This window comes from Amblyomma mixtum, chromosome 2, assembly GCF_055824585.1.
Source record: "Amblyomma mixtum isolate Tamu chromosome 2, ASM5582458v1, whole genome shotgun sequence".
NCBI classification, from domain to species: domain Eukaryota; kingdom Metazoa; phylum Arthropoda; class Arachnida; order Ixodida; family Ixodidae; genus Amblyomma; species Amblyomma mixtum.
Genome location: NC_143013.1, coordinates 318,374,856 through 318,394,638, shown reverse-complemented (window position 1 = coordinate 318,394,638; position 19,783 = coordinate 318,374,856). Strand labels below are relative to the sequence as shown.

At 46.7% G+C, this 19,783-nt stretch overlaps 1 protein-coding gene across 2 annotated transcripts in view; it reads left to right on the top strand.

Annotated features, from left to right (window-relative positions):
* The window catches only part of LOC149365125 (solute carrier family 13 member 2-like), a 125,842-nt gene that overhangs the window by 13,513 nt on the left and 92,546 nt on the right, over nucleotides 1-19,783 (top strand). Inside the window, exon 1 of one of the 2 annotated variants that reach the window (XM_089575207.1) lies at nucleotides 15,618-15,776. The exons of the other annotated variant lie outside the window; for it this stretch is intronic. Within the exon in view, the coding sequence (XP_089431333.1) occupies nucleotides 15,646-15,776 (131 nt within the window). The 5' untranslated portion in view covers nucleotides 15,618-15,645. Of the gene's footprint in view, nucleotides 1-15,617; nucleotides 15,777-19,783 lie in introns of those variants that run through there. 2 annotated transcript variants of the gene reach the window in all.

The window sequence follows — 19,783 nt, the reverse complement described above, 5'->3', positions numbered from 1 at the left end:
TGTCATTTACCCGCGTTTGTTCCCTCACCCACTCCGCCCTCTCCCGATCTCTTAACGTTACACCTATCATTTTCCTTTCCATAGCTCGCTGCATATTGGTAAGCTACCATTCATGATCTGAGAGAACCTGCCATATGCGCTCCACCCCATTCTTATTCTTCTAGTTATTTCCCTCTCATGATCTGGATCTGCGGTCACTACCTGCCCTAAGTAGACATATTCTCTTACTACTTCCAGCACCTCGCTACCAATTGCGAACTGCTGTTCCCTTGCTAGGCTGTTGAACATTACTTTGGTTTTCTGCATGTTAATGCAAATATAATGCAAATATAATGCAAATATAATGCAAATATAATGCAAATATTAGGACAATATCAAACTTTTTTGATGGAATGCCGTAAGGTCAGTTAGTAGCATATTAGGACGAAACTGCGGTCACTGACCATGTCAGAAACCTTAGTTGTCGTTTCGGAACCCTTACGACTTCTTTCTTCTCAATGCAGAACTGGCATTGATAGAAGCAGCTTATGTAGCATTAGCTAATCAGCGTTATGATTTTGCATAGGCTTTATGAAGATTTCATTTTATTCTGTTGATTACATTACTAAAGATTGCGGCGTCATCCCAAGCAATTTGGCCGGTTCTTCATTGTGTACAAGAAACCGTTGAGGGTTCCGAAACGTCAACTAACGTTTTTGACATGGTCAATGACCGTATTCTATTTTTAGTGTCAAACTTTACAAAATATTTCTGGTAGGAGAAGTGGTAGGCCTGTTGTGCCGGAAATTAGAGTACGTTATTAAATATCAGAAAGTACTAACTCATTATAAACCGTTATTCTTGTTCTTACTGAAAAAACGTGGCCAGACTGCGCTAGTATACCGAGAGCTAAGGTAACCTTTGAACGAATGTATTCTATATGAGTATCCGACATGAAAATTTTCGGAAAGGTAACTCCTAGCGTTTTTACGGTCTCAACGAGCTCCATAGGTTGACGGTTGAGTACTTCAATGTGTCTGAATATTTTTTTCTTAGTGTGGTAATGTTTGTCTTTTCAGTATTTACTCGCAGATAGTTTACCTCTGTCCGTAAATTGTCTGCTTCTGCTTCTGAAGTAGCTGTGACAAAAAAATACGTGGCATCAGCATATGACCCAGCATGGGAGCTACTCGAGCTATCGAAGATATCGTTTATGTAAATTAAAATAGTTACAGCCCAAGTATACTTTTGGGGGCACTCCTGATGTTATAGGGCGGGCAGAAGTTTACGTGTTTATATATGCGTACTGAGCTATGTGTGACAAGTAGGATTTTAATAAAGTTAGCGCAACGCCATGGCGACCATACCTACTTAATTTAAAAAGAAGGATATTATGATCGATGAGATCAAACACCTTAGTAAATTCAGTGTAACTGCCCACGATGAGCTTATTTTCTCTAAATGCTTTCATTATAATTTATGTTCTAGAGGTGCCGTTTTAGTGCATCCTATGATCTCTAAAATCATGTTGAAAATAAACGATGGACTCTAATCAAAATATGGGGTCAATCTTAAATTATTTTCTCATTTCCCTTAGAAAGTGCAGGAAGTATAGAAATCGGTCGATAGCTTGTAAATGATTTTTTATTTCCATGCATAAACATTGGGATCAATCGAGCAATCTATATTTTTTAATTCCACAGCGCAGGATCAACACGGGCAAGGCAAGAAAAGGACGCACAGTTACAACTGTAGGTAATAACTAGGCACAGTGTGTCAAGAACGTACTTGGCGGGCAATGTATTTGCATACCATTAGAGTTCTTGGACTGTCTATTCTTGATTTTGTTTATGCAAAAGAGAAATTCACCTTGATCAGTTCAGGCTAGAAAGAGGGTCTGCGTGCTATCGTTTCCTCGTACATACTGTGCGTAGTTTCGACAGATACTTTCATTGTGCTCACTGTGCTTAGTTTGCTCGATAAAGAAGCGGTTGAAAGCATCTGCCAGTGAAGCACCGGCTAGGAGTTTTCCCATCGTGCGTAAAGGCACCGGGAGTTGATGCATTCAATTCATTAGTTGATGAGTTCAATTTGCACCAAACTATATTTGGACGTTGCGCGTATTCATCATGGAACGCGTTTATTTTAGGTAAGCATCTAAAGCGTGCTTCAGTTTAGACGTCAGTTTATTCCTATAGGTCTTAAAGCTGTGCAACTACTCTTTAAAGTTGCGTTTTTCCAGATATGGCAAATAACGCATTTCTATGTTGAATAATATTCAGTGATTCTCGCGTTAACCAGGGTTTTGGCGCTTTTCTCGGTTTCTTTGCTTGTACGTACTTTTTCAGTACATGCTGGTCCAGCGCTGCTCTAACTTACATGTAAGGCTTATAATATAGCAGCTTCGATAACAGTAAGGTTTATTCGGATAAAAGCTTTGGCGTGTTTCTCTGTTCCGGCTTAGGTGGATTTGGCTCACTGCGAGAGATTAATTTCTCAAATGTAAATCAGAGCGCCGCCTAATGTTGGGCACAATTTTATAGACTTTCGTCGACGATATATATACTCGTATCAGAGCGCTTAAAATCGTTCTCCGAGATAACAAATTCAGACGTGACAAGGAGTCGTTCCCGCGACTTGTATACATCGGGTCTAGGAGCAAGACGCTCGTGTCAGGAAGCTTGCGCAGCTGCAGTTCTTCACGATGTAATCGACGAAAAGAAAAAAAATGGACAGAATGAGAACAAAAGAATGAGGTAGGTTTTTTGTGGGGCGCCAGCGGGACGGTTTTTTTAAATATGAGGGAGCAGGCCCCCAAAGAAATGCGGCGCAATGCAGGAGGGGAGACCGGAACATGTTCGCGCATATCGCGCCTGCTCGCTGCACTGCCCTGCATTGCGCAGTGTGTCTCAGCTTGGCATTTTCGCCTGGCGCAAAGGGCGCCCGTCCGGCCAGGCATGTCGACGGGGGACATTCCAGCTGCGCCGTCCCGACGAACAGGCTGGCCCGTCGTCTCGGCCGGGCGCATTTCTCTCGTTGGCATTCCGGACACACGCGCCTTTCGCTTTCGCTGGTCCCCTCACTCCGTCTAATAGCCGGCGTGAGCCAGACAGGGGCGTCGGTAGTCTTGAAAGAGCGTTGTAGTTGTCTTCGTCGAGCTGATTAACACTGCGCAGGTTTAGGATCGCGTTGTGACGACTGTTTCGCGTACATCGTCTCTTCGTTCGATGCTTTATACGACTTCGTGGTTGCAGCGCTGAAACATGTGGGCACACTGACCGCTCAGGACGCGCCTATGCGAACGGCAGTACGTTTCGCTTGTTGTGTCTGTGCGTGTGTGCGTGTGTGCGGGGGGGGGGGGGGGGGTGTGCACGTGGTAAAAGTGAGATACTTATAAGCATAGGGAAACCGGTGTATTCTCATTAGCCGCGTCCACATTACTCTGCCTCTAGCCCAGCAGTGCTTCTAGAGCTTGCCGGCCGGTTTGCGAGAGTAAAAGCCTATCATCAAGTCAAGTTAAACGAAAGGAAATCAAATCAAATTAATGTAACACCTACAAAGTACGTTGGCGGCTCTGCCAAAGTGCCGAAAACAGTTCGGCTTCACGGGTGTCTGTGTCCGCTTACAGATTTGCATTACGTGAATGCAAATTATTGGCAGTCATAGTAAGAAAAGCAGTTCAGTATCATTATACAACGGTAAAAAGGAATGAAGTTACTTATAATGCATACAATACAGCATACGCAATTCATTACAGCAATGACATTCAACTTGGCGTTACCAAAGTGCGAAAGCTCAAAGTGACTAGTAATCACAAACGAAGTCAGTTAAGGAATGACGGGAATGTGCAAGATATAGTTGTGTTCCACGGTCAGTGCACATATGTAGTACGAACCACGTTACACTATGCACGAGCATTATAGTTTTTATGCGAAGTCAAGCGTTCCGGCTCAGCAACGCACCGCAGTTAAAAGCCTTAGAACAACTGCTCGCTCCCGAAGATTCAAATGCTCGAGTATCTGAATACGGACGCTTACTGCACTTGATACCATAATATGTTTCCACAGACATCGGAGCCGCGTACCAGAGAGAGGGATAAACGGCCAATAAAGTGGTTTCGTTCTCGCTCCCCTTACAAAAAAAATGTTTTAGACAGTCTATAGAGTGTCTATAGACTTCTGTCTATAATGTGTATAGACTGTCTATAGACAAATTCTAGAGAACAGTCTATAGGCAATACAAATGCCATAGACAGTCTATAGACAATCTATAGATATAGATTTATGGCCATACACTTTTAGTAGACTTTTGTCTATAGACAGTTTATAGACTATGAATAGACAAAAAGCAATATCTATAGAAAGGCAATAGAGTCAATAAGAAGTCTATAGAATCTCTATAGACCATTTTTATAAGGGTCGGGCAGTCAGATCAGCTGCTTTCTGCAGATGAAAGTTGCCGGTGCTCTCAAATTAGAAAATGTCTATTTTCCTCACCGTGCATGCAGTTGTTAAGGGGAAAGGTTTCACCGCTGTAGAGATTATCTTTTTTAGCAGAAGAATTCGAAATTTATGAGGAGGGGCCGATCAGGCGGCGGCGTTTCACGGACATTACGTGCGTAAGCGACTCATTTTCTTGAGGGGAACGGGAGGTGGTCGCGACAATTCTCGCCATCATCGTAGCGGTGAAAATTTTCGCATGCTGGGCTACTAGGCGGAGTATTATGGATGCACACCTACGTGACAAAGCCAGCCCTCTCTCCTCGAGAAAGCGTACTCCTTTGCCAGAGAAACGCTCATCGCTGCGTCGTCCCTAATCGTATTGCGTTAGTCACTCGGCATTGCACGGAAGTTAGACAAGCAGAAACAACATCATCGCGAATCCGATCCGCCTGCAGCGACACTGCGTGCCTCAAAAGCGGCAGTGAAGAACATAGTTTTTTTAGAATCATTTCTGGAAACCAACTTTAGCAGAGACGAGCATTTTAGCTACGACTCTCTGTTGTCAAGGTGGCCCACAAGCAACGCATACCGCCGGTCGTCTCTTCGTGTCCGATCCAGACCGAAAATGCGGCGGCGAAGGCTGGGCCGCCAGAGATTGCTTTTTATTTTTTTTTTCATTATTTTTTTTTTCATTACATTCGGCAGCAATCCCGCTCTTTTGGAGTAATGCCTTTGACTCGTTAGAGAGCTTCTGTGAGCAAACGTTATAAAAATGACGCAATCGAGGGTGGTTACGTCATAAAAATGATGTAAGCGCTCTCGTGTTTCGAAGGGGGGCAAATGGGGAAGAAAATGGGTAACTTCATTTGCGATTTTATCAGCAACGTGACCACCTTGTCGTGAAGGAGGTAACGCTTGTATTAACAGCGAAGAATAATCTATCGGTCTAGTGCACAGCGTCGCACCTATATATATAGCTTTCACGCTTTGGTAACGCCAAGTTGAATGTAGTTGCTGTAATGAAATGCGTATGCTGCACTGCATGCATTATAAGTGACTTCATTCCTTTTTACCGTTGTATAATGATACTGAACTGCTTTTCTTACTATGACTGCCAATAATTTGCATTCACGTAATGCAAATCTGTAAGCGGACACAGACACCCGTGAAGCCGAACTGTTTTCGGCACTTTGGCAGTGCCGCCAACGTACTTTGTAGGTGTTACATTAATTTGATTTGATTTCCTTTCGTTTAACTTGACTTGATGATAGGCTTTTACTCTCGCAAACCGGCCGGCAAGCTCTAGAAGCACTGCTGGGCTAGAAGCAGAGTAAAATGGACGCGGCTAATGGGAATTTCCCTATGCTTATAAGTATCTCACTCTTATTACGTGAACAACCCCCCCCCCCCCCCCCCCCCCCCCCCCCTCCCCACATACACTCGTAAAAGGCTGGACCTCCAGCCGAAACGTTGTAGATTAAATCCTGTTATGTTTTTCAATTTCTGGTGACTTTATCTTATATTGATCAATCAGCTGCCAAGTATTCATTTTTGATATATATATATATATATAGTTTCTCATAAAACAGCGCTACGGGCACAGAGAAGATACTAAAAGGACACACGCTGCGCTGACTTTCAGCTGTGTGTAACGAGAAGATCATTCTTGCTTCTCAAGCAAAATATCAAGCTTGCGCGCATGCGCGTTTTTTACAAGTTTTGAATAACACGACCTGTAGTTCAACAGGGGTTTCTCGCTCCGAGGCGAATATTGCCAACGCAGGTGATTTGTTTCAAAGGTGAGCTTTCAGTCTAAATACTGCAGTGCGCTCTGTTGTGGAACTTCGTTCGTGAATTAGAGTCCGGAACCGCTTTTAAAAAACAGTCAAGAAGGTGGGCACGGTTTGTGCCTCGAGGGATTTGGTGATCACTAGAACATCATCCACGTACCTAAAAATGCGCATAAAAGCACCAGCCAAGTCTTTCTCCACTTTCTTGTCGACTTGGCCGAGAAAAATGCTACTATGTACAGGGCCTACCACCAGACGTTTGCAGCAGTGTTTGACTCCTTAAGCAACGTACGCATTGTTCAGGCAGAAAGGACACTGTCGGAATTCCGCATTCTCCAGATCCTTTTGCTCTTCATCCTTCGTGATGCCGGCAAAAGAAGCTAACCACAGGTTCCTGCAACGCGAGCTCACGCAACGTGGGTCGGAGGAAAGAGGGCGCGGCGCCCGGCGTGAGGAGGCGCGGCGGAGCTATAATTAATCCCACGTCGCGGCGACAACTGATGCACTTTTTCCGCCTTCAAGGCCGCCGCCTTTGGGACCAAGGTAATTCATTTTTTACTCGTGTGCGTCGGAGCAGAAGCAGTCGTGACGCCTTTGCAGGGATGTCGAAGTTTGAGCAGCGGAAAAATAGAGACACGGATGGGGAAAGGGAGGAATGGCCACAAACACGTTTTACGACATCGTTCGCACGTGCCCGTCACGTGACCGTGCATTGCAATGCACGCCTCTCCGGACGGACGCGCATTTAAGGTGGAGAGAGAGAATAAAGAGGACGTCGCTGGCCCCCCTCTTTCCCATCCGCTGTGCTGCGCACGTGGGGCTTCGTAACCTAGGGACAACACGGCCGTTTCTTCTCTCTTGCTGCTCTGCAACTGTCAGAGCCAGCAGAAGAGCAGTGGATGCGGCCTAGCTGCAAATCCCGGTGTGAAAAACATCGTAGATGTCCAGCAACGACTGTATCGCCAGTTTTCTGCTGTCTGCACGTGCCCCTGGGTGATAAACGACGCTTCTAGAACTGGCCTCCCCCGGAGGAGTTGGTTAGAGCGTGATGGGTAGCGCGCATCTAGTGCTGGCACGGCGTTTTCGGCGCGCAGCCACGTACGCGACAGGATGCTTGGCTCCCGGGTGCTTCCTTTTGTGACGTTGGCATCGTGACGTAATTGCTGGATAGTGGTTGGCGTTGTGATTGGCGGTGAAGTGAGGGACTTCGTATATCAAGAGGTCGTGGTTTCGGATCCCAATACCGGCATGCGGTTGTTTTTTCCTCTCCTTTCTTATCAGTTGATTTTCGCCCACGAAGTGATTGTACTACTAATTTTTTGGCTTCCTTAATAAGTTGAACCCACGTGGGCAATGGGAATCGCACGCGTGCAGAGCATTCTGAAAAAAAAAAAAAAAAAATCTCGAAGCGCAATAGAGGACAAGCGGTAAGGGGACTCGAGAGGACTCTTCTTCGTTCGTGTTGAAATTTCTGTAATGCTATTTTACCAACGAGCCCAGCAGTAAACACTGCAGAGCTTTCGCTGACGTCAGTACACCAGCTTAGGCGTTTTGGTTTTCCATTTAACTTCAGACTGTAGACAGGGACATGAGACGAAGACACAACAAGAGCTGACTTTCAACAACGTTTATTTGGAAGGTATACAAAGGTTTCCTGCACCTTTTGCCGAAGTAGTCTCAATTTTGGTTTGGTTTGGTTTATGAGGTTTAACGTCCCAAAGCGACTGAGGCTATGAGGGACGTCGTAGTGAAGGACTCCGGAAATTTTGACCACCTGGGGTTCTTTACGTGCACTGACATCGCGCAGTACACGGGGCTCTAGAATTTCGCCTCCATAGAAATTCCACCGCCGCGGCCGGGATCGAACCCGTCTCAATTTTTCTCTTATTATGTAGAGCCTTAGGAGCGACTGCATAGGGTTAACAGCTGCTTTGGTAGCCCTAACCTGCTCTCTTTGGGGTTATGTAGGGCCAGCTATTTCAGTGCTCGCATGCGCGCGAACGCAGCTTTGAGGTGGTGTCATGCCCGGCGGAACAGCGTTATCTCCATGCAATCGATCTATGGAGGTGTTTTCTTACATTTTCAATGCATTATGAGATGATTCCTGCTTTCCTGCCGTCCCGCTGCATTGGAAACGTTCGTTATTAAGCCTCGCAGTACGTTGAGCATTAAAATGTAACGAAAACAAAACTCTTTGAGGCGAAACGTAAAGGCTAAAGACGCAAAGAGACGCAGCCATAGTCGATCACAAGGGAGAGTTTAACGTGATGAGTCTCCATGACGCAGTCAGTAGGAAATCAAGACAGAAGAGGGAGGACGAGCAGACGTCTGGCACTCGCGACGCCAAGACTCTCATGTTCGCAATCGATTCGCGAAGCGCTCTCCGCCGCCGCGCCGGCGTCGGCGGCGAGTCTCTGCAGCTCCGCTCGCGAGGCTCGATTCCTCCCCGCCCGCGCCAGCCGTGCCAAGCCACGCGTATCGACGCGCGCTCGCCGCATGCACTTGCAGTGTTTTCCCATTCAGCTGGGATCGGCGTGCGAGTTGGCTTCACCTGCAGGCTAGTCGAACGTGCGGTGCATCGCCAGAGCTGCCACGGCGAACTTCGCTCGAAGTACAACTGCGCCGCTCCATGTTCGTCGACCTGATGTCTCACGCGACGAAGAAGTGGCGAATGCCGCTGAGGTGGCTTCTAGCTTGTCGTAGTGATCTCCTGATACGAACGAATATGGTGAGGGGACTTGGGCATTTGTTCGGAGCATTTATAATTGACAGGAGACGCTTAATACACGTGATGGTGTTTTTTATGGAAACTTTCAATATTCATGGTATACAACAGTTGTGAACACTTTTTTGGACTCCCTGCCTGACTGGCTAACAGCGGAACCAATTGATTGACGTAGCACAATAATTCGGCTGGTAGCAACATCACTGTGACAGAAAAAATGCTGATATTAAGAACATCAATGCTCCCAATCTAAAGAGGGCAGCAGCAGCTCATAGGTGATTAGTATTATAGAGGTATGGTGTGGCGTGGCATGGTATGGTATTGTATGGTATGGTATGGTATGGTATGGTATGGTATGGTATGGTATGGTATGGTATGGTATGGTATGGTATGGTATGTGATGTTTAACGTCCCTAAACTTCGTACGGGCCTTGAGAAACGCTGGGTTTCCATAACGTGGCCTGACATCAGATAGAACAATGCAATTCTACTGCTTACACTCAACAGAAAGTGCTTCATGGATATGGGAAAGTTACGTGCTGCTTTCACGCATATCGGTATAGAGTTTCCAATGCAGCGTCATGAAACTCTGTTAACCTCCGACCGTTAGTATTTGTGGCATCTCTCAAACTAATGCATTTTCTAGCTGCAGCTCATGTACAACACGCTGGTCACGTAAAGGAAATCAATAGCAGTAGGTCGTCGTGTATTTTCATCCCGCGTATCATGTTACCTACACCTAATCCATGAACAGAATCTAACGGAAGTACACGCATCAGTTGAAACAGGGGTTTTGTGGTGTCCATTCCGTTTGGTTGGAAAGGAAACTATCCTCACTGCCCTTTCTTATAGTGGCGATGTTAATGAGACCAAGCCGTCAGCTGGAACAAACCGAAAGTTAAGCGAGTTATAATTAACGAGATTGCCGTATACATTCTGAGAAAGTTGATCTGAACATCTGCCTACTCAGCGCAAAAAAAAAAAAAAACACAAAACAAAGCCGTTTCACGACCTTTCCTACAAAAGTGCATGCAGGGAATGCTGTGTGGTATGCGTATGCGTAAGAGAAAAGTATACAACAGCTGTATCCTACCGGTACTCACCTATGGGGCAGAAACGTGGAGGCTAACAAAGCGGGTACAGTTTAAGTTAAGAACAACGCAGCGAGCTATGGAAAGGAAAATGATAGGTGTAACGTTAAGAGATCGGAAGAGGGCGGAGTGGGTGAGGGAACAAACGCGGGTTAATGACATCTTGGTTGAAATCAAAGAGGAAGAAATGGGCTTGGGCAGGGCATGTAATGCGAAGGCAAGATAACCGCTGGTCCTTAAGGGTAACGGAGTGGATTCCAAGAGAAAGCAAACGTGGCAGGGGACGGCAGAAAGTTAGGTGGGCAGATGAGATTAAGAAGTTTGCGGGGATGCAGTGGCGGCAACTGACAAAGGACAGGGTTAATTGGTGAGACATGGGAGAGGCCTTTGCCCTGCAGTGGGTGTAGTCACGCTGATGATGATGCGTATTTCGGCCGCCCGTCGAATCCATTTGCGCAACAGTCTAAGTGACACCGCGTGCAGCGCTTACATAGCTTTTGAGAGAGTGGAAGGGTTTACGGAATACCAGGTCCGCTGTGACGTGCTTAACAAAAGCTTGTTGGTTCGTGCGGAGAAGCTGGGCTGGAGGATCGTGCTTGCTCGCCAAAAAATTGCGAGGACACTTTGGCAACTAAAGTGTTGAGAGGCGAAAGCCGAGGACACTATGGCGTGACGACTTTCGGTGGATGTGACGTCACACCGTTCCCGTGGCTATATCGATACCCAAATTATACATCTTTCGGGGATCTCAAGTGTTAATTACACTTAATTACACATTTTTCCACCTAATTTGACACAAACCCGATGTTTTTCCGACCATTCTGTGACAATTTTCACTATGCCGCGACGACTTCCGGTGGATGCGACGTCACATCGTTTCCGTGGCTATATCGACGTCCGCGCTATTTCTACGCTATTTCGACATTTTTGCCTATAATTATTAACTAACTAATCTACAGTCATGAAACTTGGCTTCTGGTTTAATTTTTTTCTCCTATCTGAAGCAACCATTGGTTTTTTCTATCTTTTTTTAGTTCCCGAGTTAAACGCGTGTGACACGCTTTGTTAACGGACGACAGTATGAGCCATTAAAGGCTTTTGTCAAATAAATGCATGACGGTTTTGAGCTCGGAGCCAGGGACTGGGCCCTGGGCGAATATTAGCGTGAAAGCACTATTCCGATGGGTAAAATCCCGAGCAAGACCTTACTATATTTGCGCACTTGTGCCCAGCGAAAGCAGCAGATAAAAATAAATAAAATAAATACCTGCGACTGGGATTCGAACCCACGGCGGCGTGAACAGATCAGCTTCGCTGCCCATTTCGCTAGAGCACAAGGCTATCGCCGCGTTTTTTTTTTTTTTTGCGTGGTATTTACTACACGGGGTTGAATGTACAGAAAGGGGATATATACAGATTATTTAGAAAGCATGCAGCTAGTGACGAAGTGCACTAGCTAGACAGAAAACAACACAGCTAAAAGGGCGGCAAGATAGACACCGGTAGAAGAAAGAAAGAAAGTCCGGTAGAAAGACCCTCTCATCATAAATGTCCCTGAGTTGGAGCATCATTCTACTGAAATGGCTTCTGGCTAAAACAACAAGTTCAACGTTGTGGTCGAGCATACATGTTTTCCACAGGCTATGAAGTCCAATGAGGAAAACATGTCACATGACTCGCAATCAGTTTCAGTAGCCGCAAGGTAACGAACACTGTCTTTCTTTAGCGTCCTCTGCAACACATCTCAAAACAAAATCGCATCCTAGCAGTTAATAAAACATTGTTTAACGGTTTCAGGTACACTGCGCAGAGGGCAGTATCGCCTCAGCCGAACACGTCTCGTGTTGGTTAGTTGGTTGGTTGGTAGGTTGGCCTCAAGTAAAATGGCACATACCCACTACGGGGGAGTGGCCAAGACACAGGCGGTGAACTGTTGGAATGATTAGCAGTTTTAGACGAAAAGGAGTATTAATAGGGTATAGGCTGACAGATTGGACGACGCAACGACAGGGGTCCTGTTAGCTGGGGGATCGAAGATGGGACGACGGCTTTATGTGCAAATTCAAATGCAACACATGGAATGGTTCAATTTTGTATTGACTGAAAGAGAGACAAATAAAAAAAAAGAAAAAGAAATCATAAATGAACTGTTTGATAATCAGAAAAATGAAAACAAATAGAAAAATAAATAAATAAAATTAATATTAGCATGAGAGTCGCTGAGTTTCTAGAAGAAATTTTCGAACTGCACAGCGCGCACTCCTGTTGCTTTGCACATCGTCGTCTTGATCAACTTCAACCTGCGACGCGCAGATAATTATCTACCTTCGTCTTCGTCATCTTTGATACAATTTTGCTTTCGCACGTTTATAGAATTTAAGCAAATATTCTGTGTCATTTTTTTTTTTGAACGCGTGGCCGGTTCCAAAATGTATGGGTGCAAACGGCCGTATGCCGTCGTAGGTAAAACGATTTTGCGTTCTAGAATTGGGGCCGTTCGCTCTAAGCGGATTCGCCATCCCAAACTGAGACGGACACTCGGCCGTTCTAAAGTCGTTGTTCGGAGTAGCAAATAAGAAACTTCCATACTGGGCTACAGAACACTTGAGGACGCATATGTGTGATTTCCAGCAAGATTGTACAGTACTCGCTAAAAAGAAAAAAAAAATTGAAAATTGCGTGGACACTGGCAACTAAAGCTCTGAGAGACGAAAGCCGAGGACACTATACCGTGACGACTTCCGGTGGATGTGATGTAACACCGTTCCTGCGGCTATATCGATACCCTAATTCTACGTCTTTCGGGGATCTTAAGTGTTAATTACGCTTAATTACACATTTCTCCATCTAACTTGACACAAACCCGTCGTTTTTCCGACCATTCTTTGACAATTTTCACTATGCCGTGACGACTTTCGGTGGATGTGACGTCACACCGTTCCCGTGGCTATATCGACGTCTGCGCTATTTCGACGTAATTTTGACATTTCTGCCTATAATCAATTAACTAATTAATCCACAGTAATCAAACTCGGCTTCTAGGTTCATTTTTTCCTCCTCTATCTGAATCAACCATTGGTTTTCTTTTTTCTATATTTTATAGTTCCCGAGTTAAACGCGTGCGACACGCTCTGTTAACGGACGACAGTGTGAGCCATTAAAGGCTTTCGCCTTAAAAGAAGCGCCGTTTTGGGCTGGAGCGTTTACTTGCCCGATAGTTACGATTCGCTGCTCAACTCAGAGGATATATTTCATCGACCATGCATAGCGTCGGAAGGCGCACGATTTTAAACCCTGACGCGTCTGTTGACGAGCAGGGTATTTGAGCGGCACTGATCGGGGGCGGGCAGCAAATTTGATGACGCTCATATTATGAAAGGAACTTGTTGTTGGGCAAATTAATTCGCTCCCATAAATGCCCGAAGAATTATGCTTAAGACTGTGTCTTTCCACCCGGGATCGTATCTAGCGCTCTTTTTTCTGTTTCAGTTCAGAAGGATTCTAATATGCCGTGCACTGTCGCTGCCCACCGAACTACAGGGATGCACCACGACGCAACTTTCACATGGGGTAGGGAATGCCCTTTCCTAGGCGCCATGGCGCTCTTTTTGTCGCCGCCAGCTCTGTGCTATTTCTTGTCCCAGACTCCTCCTTATCAATTCTTCACATCAGTTATCTTGCATATAATCCATCGCATCATCCCTCTTTGTCTGTCCTGTCTTCTGCTTTTTTTTTTTTCGGCCACCAGAGAGCTCAGGCGCCCATCGTTCAGTGGGGCAGTTAACTGCGGTTCCCGTGGCCATTTCCTGTTGTTGTTGTTTTTTTTTCTCGTAAAACAACAACTGAAACCGCTAAGTGTCTGGCGAACGGTGCATGGCGATGCTCGACGATTGTTCCATATCGTTAGCTCCTTGAACGCCCAATCAATTCTGTCTCGGTGGCCGGCTGTGACTGCGGAGCAAGTTTCCCTGCATCGAATTTTTTCAACGGCTAGCTGATAAAGGGGCAGCTCCACTCAGTTAATATTCTCAATAAAAATTGTTTATCTGGCTCTTTCTGCGTACACCCTAAACACGAATACGCCTATATGGGGGCAAGAAGGGAATAACCTGTCCTCTAGCGCAGACCCCTTTAAAAAGGGTGTGCGCTACAGAGCGTACTCCCCTTTTACTCCTTTCTGCTAAGAGTGCACTGGTGCAGGCTAACTTATACTTGTCCTCAGTGTGCCTTTAAGGATGCTCACCGCGGAAACACTACCTCACGTTGCGAAAGGGATGTTCTCTATCTGGCACGAATACGGCACTCCCATCGAAAGATCAAAATTCGCATGCCGACAGAAGTCTCAGGCGTGTTTGCGTTCAGTAAATACTAAATATGAAAAGTTGCAGCTGAGAGTGCACTTACTGAAGGGCTGGAAGCTTAACTGACCACGATGACAACACGCCTGCCGGTAAACACCGTGTCGGAGTTTAGCTGTAGACGTACTTCACGGCCACACAATTTCTCACTGCAGTTTTTTGGAATCAGCGATTTTTTTTTGTTTGTTGGTTCCTCTGTTTAAGTGCTTGTTCTCTGCCGCTTCTACCTGACTAGAAGACGCTTTTTTCTTTTACTTTTTTTTCGCATCATTTTTCACAACTTACAGATACAACTGAGTCGAATAACTATCAACACGACAGTTCAGAGTTATGCAGGCGCAAACGCTTCTCACAGCGACTAGACCCATTCCATACAGCTTCAGCACATTAATGTCTAATCTCAAAGCGTGAAGAAGCGCCAGTTATGATGCGCATAAAAAGAGAGGAAAAAAATAAACTCGTGTGAGGAAAAAATAACCCAAAATGCTAAGGGGCTAGTGATGCAATTGAGACGCAGGCTTCAACCTTGCGCCGGCTACCCACCCCTGTCGCACGCATGCAGCGCGTGGTAGAAAATATATCTTCCTCCCATTTCCGTGTGGAAACGTGCGATTTTTACAAGCAAACGTTTCCATTCTTTCCCGCACTCGCGCTGACGCACCACTCGCCTTAGACGAGGAAAAGCGTGGCACGTCGTCGCTTTCGCGTCCACTCTATTAGTAGAACGCGCACGGACGGCCCCACATTACGGAGATGACGAAACAGTGAGCAACAGGTACCCCTCGAGGCACGTGCCCAGGACCCCCTCGTGCAGCCCTCAAGCGTAGAGCGCACGTCGGACGCCTCATTGCGCAGTCACGTGCCGTGTCCATTTGAAACTAACAGCCACCGCTTCGCGTTGCGTTCGCGCTATTCGGAGAATGATGCGAATGTTTCGTAACGACGGCGTCGTTACGAATAAAAATCGCCACGCTCGTGTTAGGCTCGCAGTACCGCGGCAACCCGGCCGGTAATCTTCTTTGACGTCTCCGTAAGATTGACTACATTGCACATCGATGCCCTGGCCTTCGCGTGCCGAGTAAAGTTACGTTAGCCGGCGTATAACGCCAGGAACGACTGCACGTATGCGCCGTGCCCTTCCCTCGCATCTGTCAGAGGAGGTCGCCTTTCAGAAGTGCTTCGTGAAACCACGCTTTTGCCCTCGCCTGTCTACTGTTGAACTGAGTGCTGTCTTTGTCGACGCTGCTAGGTAGTGTATGCATGCCTGTCTCCTTGTGTGTGTGCACGTGCGTTTCCTGCGCTACGTATCAGGCGACCTGCGCTATACATCCTGCATCGGTGTGTGCGCGCGTGTGTGGTGTCGGAAGCGACGGCTCCTTCCCGCCATCAAGGTAAGGGCATTCGTGATAGCGCGGCGTCCGGAGCTTAACGCAGGGAGGCCAATGACTCCCTCTCCTGTGGCAGCAAAAAAAAGAAAGCGCCGAGAAAAAATTCGTTTCCAGCCTAAATTCACCGCTTTGCTGGCGCATCTTTCCAGCTCGATGTCCGTTTTTCCCTCTGAATAGTTCCCGCCTGGTTAAAAGTGTAGAGACACCAAATTTTTACGTTGCATGTTCTTCTCTTTAGTATAGCGTGACAGGCATCAGTGAACATGGATAACAACCGACGTGGAATTCGCCTGCGTCCTGCAATTAACAGTTAGTTGAATTTCTTCCCCATTGTAGCTTCGTTTGTTTATTGTTTGTTTGTTGGGGTTTAACGTCCCAAAGCGACTCAGGCTATGAGGGACGCCGTAGTGAAGGGCTCCGGAAATTTCGACCACCTGGGGTTCTTTAACGTGCACTGACATCGCACAGCACACGGGCCTCTAGAATCTCGCTTTCATCGAAATTCAGCCGCCGCGGCTGGGATCGAACCCGCGTCCATCGGGTCAGCAGCCGAGCGCCGTAACCACTGAGCCACCGCGGTGGGGTCCATTGTAGCTTCCGTTTCAGTTTCAGCAGCTGTGCGGTGGTGACCCCGCCGCGGTGGCTCAGTGGTAAGGCGCTCGTCTACCGAGCCGGAGTACCCGGGTTCGAACCCGACCGCGGCGGCCGCGTTTCGATGGAGGCGAAACGCAAGAGGCGCCCGTGTGCTGTGCGATGTCAGTGCACGTTAAAGATCCCCAGGTGGTCGAAATTATTCCGGAGACCTCCACTACGGCACCTCTTTCTCTCTTCCATCTTTCACTCCCACCTTCCTCCCTTCCCTTATGGCGCGGTTCAGGTGTCCGCCGAGATACGTGAGACAGATACTGCGCCATTTCCTTTCCTCAAAAACCAATTTACCATTATTTACCATTTTACTGTGCGGTGGCTATGGCGTCGAAAGTAAGATTGAAGTCACGTGAGGAATGCAAAAATTGCAATCCGAAGTTATATTCCTCATTAAGACAAAACTTGCTCGAAGTTATCGTGTAGAGAACGCCAGGATATACCTGTGGTTTATTGATCGGAAGAAGGTTCTGCATAAACCAACCAAAACCGAAGGTTCTGCCTTGTTTGAGTCGGCATGTTGCTCGCACGTCGAATTTGGTTGTTGGCTTGTGATAATGTGATAGCATTCAGCGGTGCTTGTGCGGCTAGTTAGTGTGAAGTAAAAGCGTGCCGACGTGTGTAAAGCCTACACGCTGAGGCCGGACAGTCCGCACTCGATGGGTGACGTTTATTCATTCATTGAGACGGAACAGGAGGGCGTCCTCGCCAAGCCTGACACTGCGCAAAATTTGGAGCGGGCAGTGACCGGGTCTGTGAGATTAGATGAGAAAAGTAATTAGGAGAGCTGCTTTGGTTATTTGGTTCTGTGTTTTTTTTAGCTTTGTGAATGACTGCGCACCTGTGTGATAGTTTTTATTGCGAAAAACAGGTGTAGAGTTTCATTTTTGAACGCCCTCTAGGAGTTTTTTTTTTCCTTGCTTTACCGCTAATTTCAGTGATATCACTGCTTCGTGTATGATGACAACTTCATTCTTCGACGCAAACCCTATGCAAGTAAGAGCCATAAATTGGAGTTATGATGCCACAATTTGGCTATTGTGACGTATGAGCGAGTGTGGCTGACGTATGGCTTAAAATTCTCAAGCGAGGTTTTTTAAAGAAGAACCGCACAGGCTGTGACCCTGGAGGGGTCGTCTAAATATATGTGCACTGGAAGCACCCATAAGTTCGCGTGCCAGCAGTCGAGGAAGTGTTGAGCGATGTGAGAGCTGGGAAAGAAAGAGGAGCTAATGGCTGTCGTACGAATTCCATCTGAAATTTTATGAATGTTGCTGTTGCGTGCCAACCTGCAAATCCCTGTGCAGCTGCAGTCGCAGAGAAAAGAGGGCACAGGCTTAATTGGATTTCAAGATTACGCCTCAGAAATTTTGCAGAGAAGCTCGTCAAAGACCAACAAGCATTTTGTAAGCAGGCGTAGGAGGTAAGAATGAAGGAAAGGATTAAGGTAAAAAAAAAAAAAGAAAGTGCGAGGTCTGAGCCGCCAATATTATTTCAATCGATTTTTTCCCCTTACAGGCCCTGCTGCAAAGTACGCACGTAGGACATAGTGGATGCAAGCTAGCTTCATTCAAACAGTTGGTGCCTCACGCAAAAAGAAAACAAATAAAAGCTAGTGCAGTAAGAAATGAAAAGCTTGGCATACCATCACTATGCCCTGTCCCCCACTGCGCTGTACGGGCAACAGGGGCGAAGATTATCGCACTCCTCGGGGGCCTGCAGCGATCTGCGTGTGGTCAGCTGGTGTCGCCGCTATTTATAGAAACCGCACTTTCCCAGAAACGGCCCCAGGTAGCGCTATATAAAAACCATCACATCGCCTTCGTTACGTCACCTCCGCGTAAACACCCCATTTGGCCAATATATTTGCGGTGCCTTGCGAAGCGGCTAATCCACTCAGGAGAGGGAGATCGCATTCACGCTGTGCGTTACAAGAGGCTGCCCGCTCTGGACTTGTTTTTCCGAATTCGTCTCGGCGCCTATTAGTAGCGGCTGTTTTTGCAACAAACCGCGACCGGGCTAGCTAGCATTCGCTCGTGAAGTATTTTGAGTCCTCGTTCTCATATTTAGCTTCTTTGCGGGCGTGACTTTACTGGCGGACGCGGTTTGATGTGCCTGCTGCTTTCGTTCTGGTGCTGCACAGAACTGACTTTGTGCCTATTCGTGCTCCACTCTGGTCATTGTGTGTTCACCGGTGTATACACACCATGAGCAGTTCACCGTGCGCTCGCTTCCGAGTTATTCGCAGCTATCGATCCACTGTATTGTGCACAGTCTCCCCCTTACGGCAGGCATTACGTGACGCACACCGTTTGCTGGACGCGTGGCGCCGCGGTGCTGTTTTTAGTAAAGCTGCGCCCCCTCGCTTGTTTCCCGCCGATACTGTGAGTGCATTCGCGTGTTTATAAAAAGGCCGGAATCGAACTCTTGCTGCGTGCCCTGAATGCCAACGAGGCATGCGCTTTTGGGCTGCTTAGTGTAGGACAGTTCTTTCGTCTTCGACGGTGCTTTTTAGAAAAAGCCTTTATTCAAGATTTTAAAATGTTTAGCTTATCGGCGTCTTTGATTGACCCTGCGCGGTGATGCTTTATACGCTGGTACTTTGGGGTTGTCCCAGTATGCTGCAGTGCGGCAATGGTGGTCCGTATGCACGAAGTGCTTCCGTATGAAGAACATCTCGAGGTCATGTTGTATGGAAGCGCAGGAGGGGTTTGATAAAGAGGGGAACGAAATTCCATATTTTTTACCCTTTTCTGACTGGGAAATATTAATTGAGACCCGGTGGTTCCAAGAAAAAAAAAAGATTTATTCAGCAGCAAGCAGTTAGAATAGGGATGCAATACGTACAGACTACGATCCCAAAATGCTAATGCTGCAAGGACCCTCGATGGTTAACTGCAACAAGAGTTACAATAAGGCAGCAAAACAATATCAGCGAGCAAAAATTAATGAAGAGCGAGAGAAAATGAAAACAAAAAAACGAAACTAACGGTGGGGGGGAAAAAGAAAAGCGAAGATTTCTCCAGACCAGACAGCGGAGTCGTCGTTATGCTCTTCATTTTTGTTGATATGAGAAAAAGATAGCGTGTAAATTCAAAAAGCGGGATCAAAGCGCTGCCACGAAGTGGCCCGTTCGTAGTATTGCGAATTGCTTGGAGTAGGATTTACTCTTCTCGTGATAGGTGGCAATGATAATTTTTATAACAAGGTATTCTACGGGTTGCATAGGCCTTATACATAAGGCCGTAGATAAAGGCCTTATCATCATCATAATCATCATCAGCCTGGCTAAGCCCGCTGCAAGGCAAAGCCTCTCCCATGTGTCTCCAATTAACCCTGTCCTTTGCCAGCTGCGGCCACAGTAT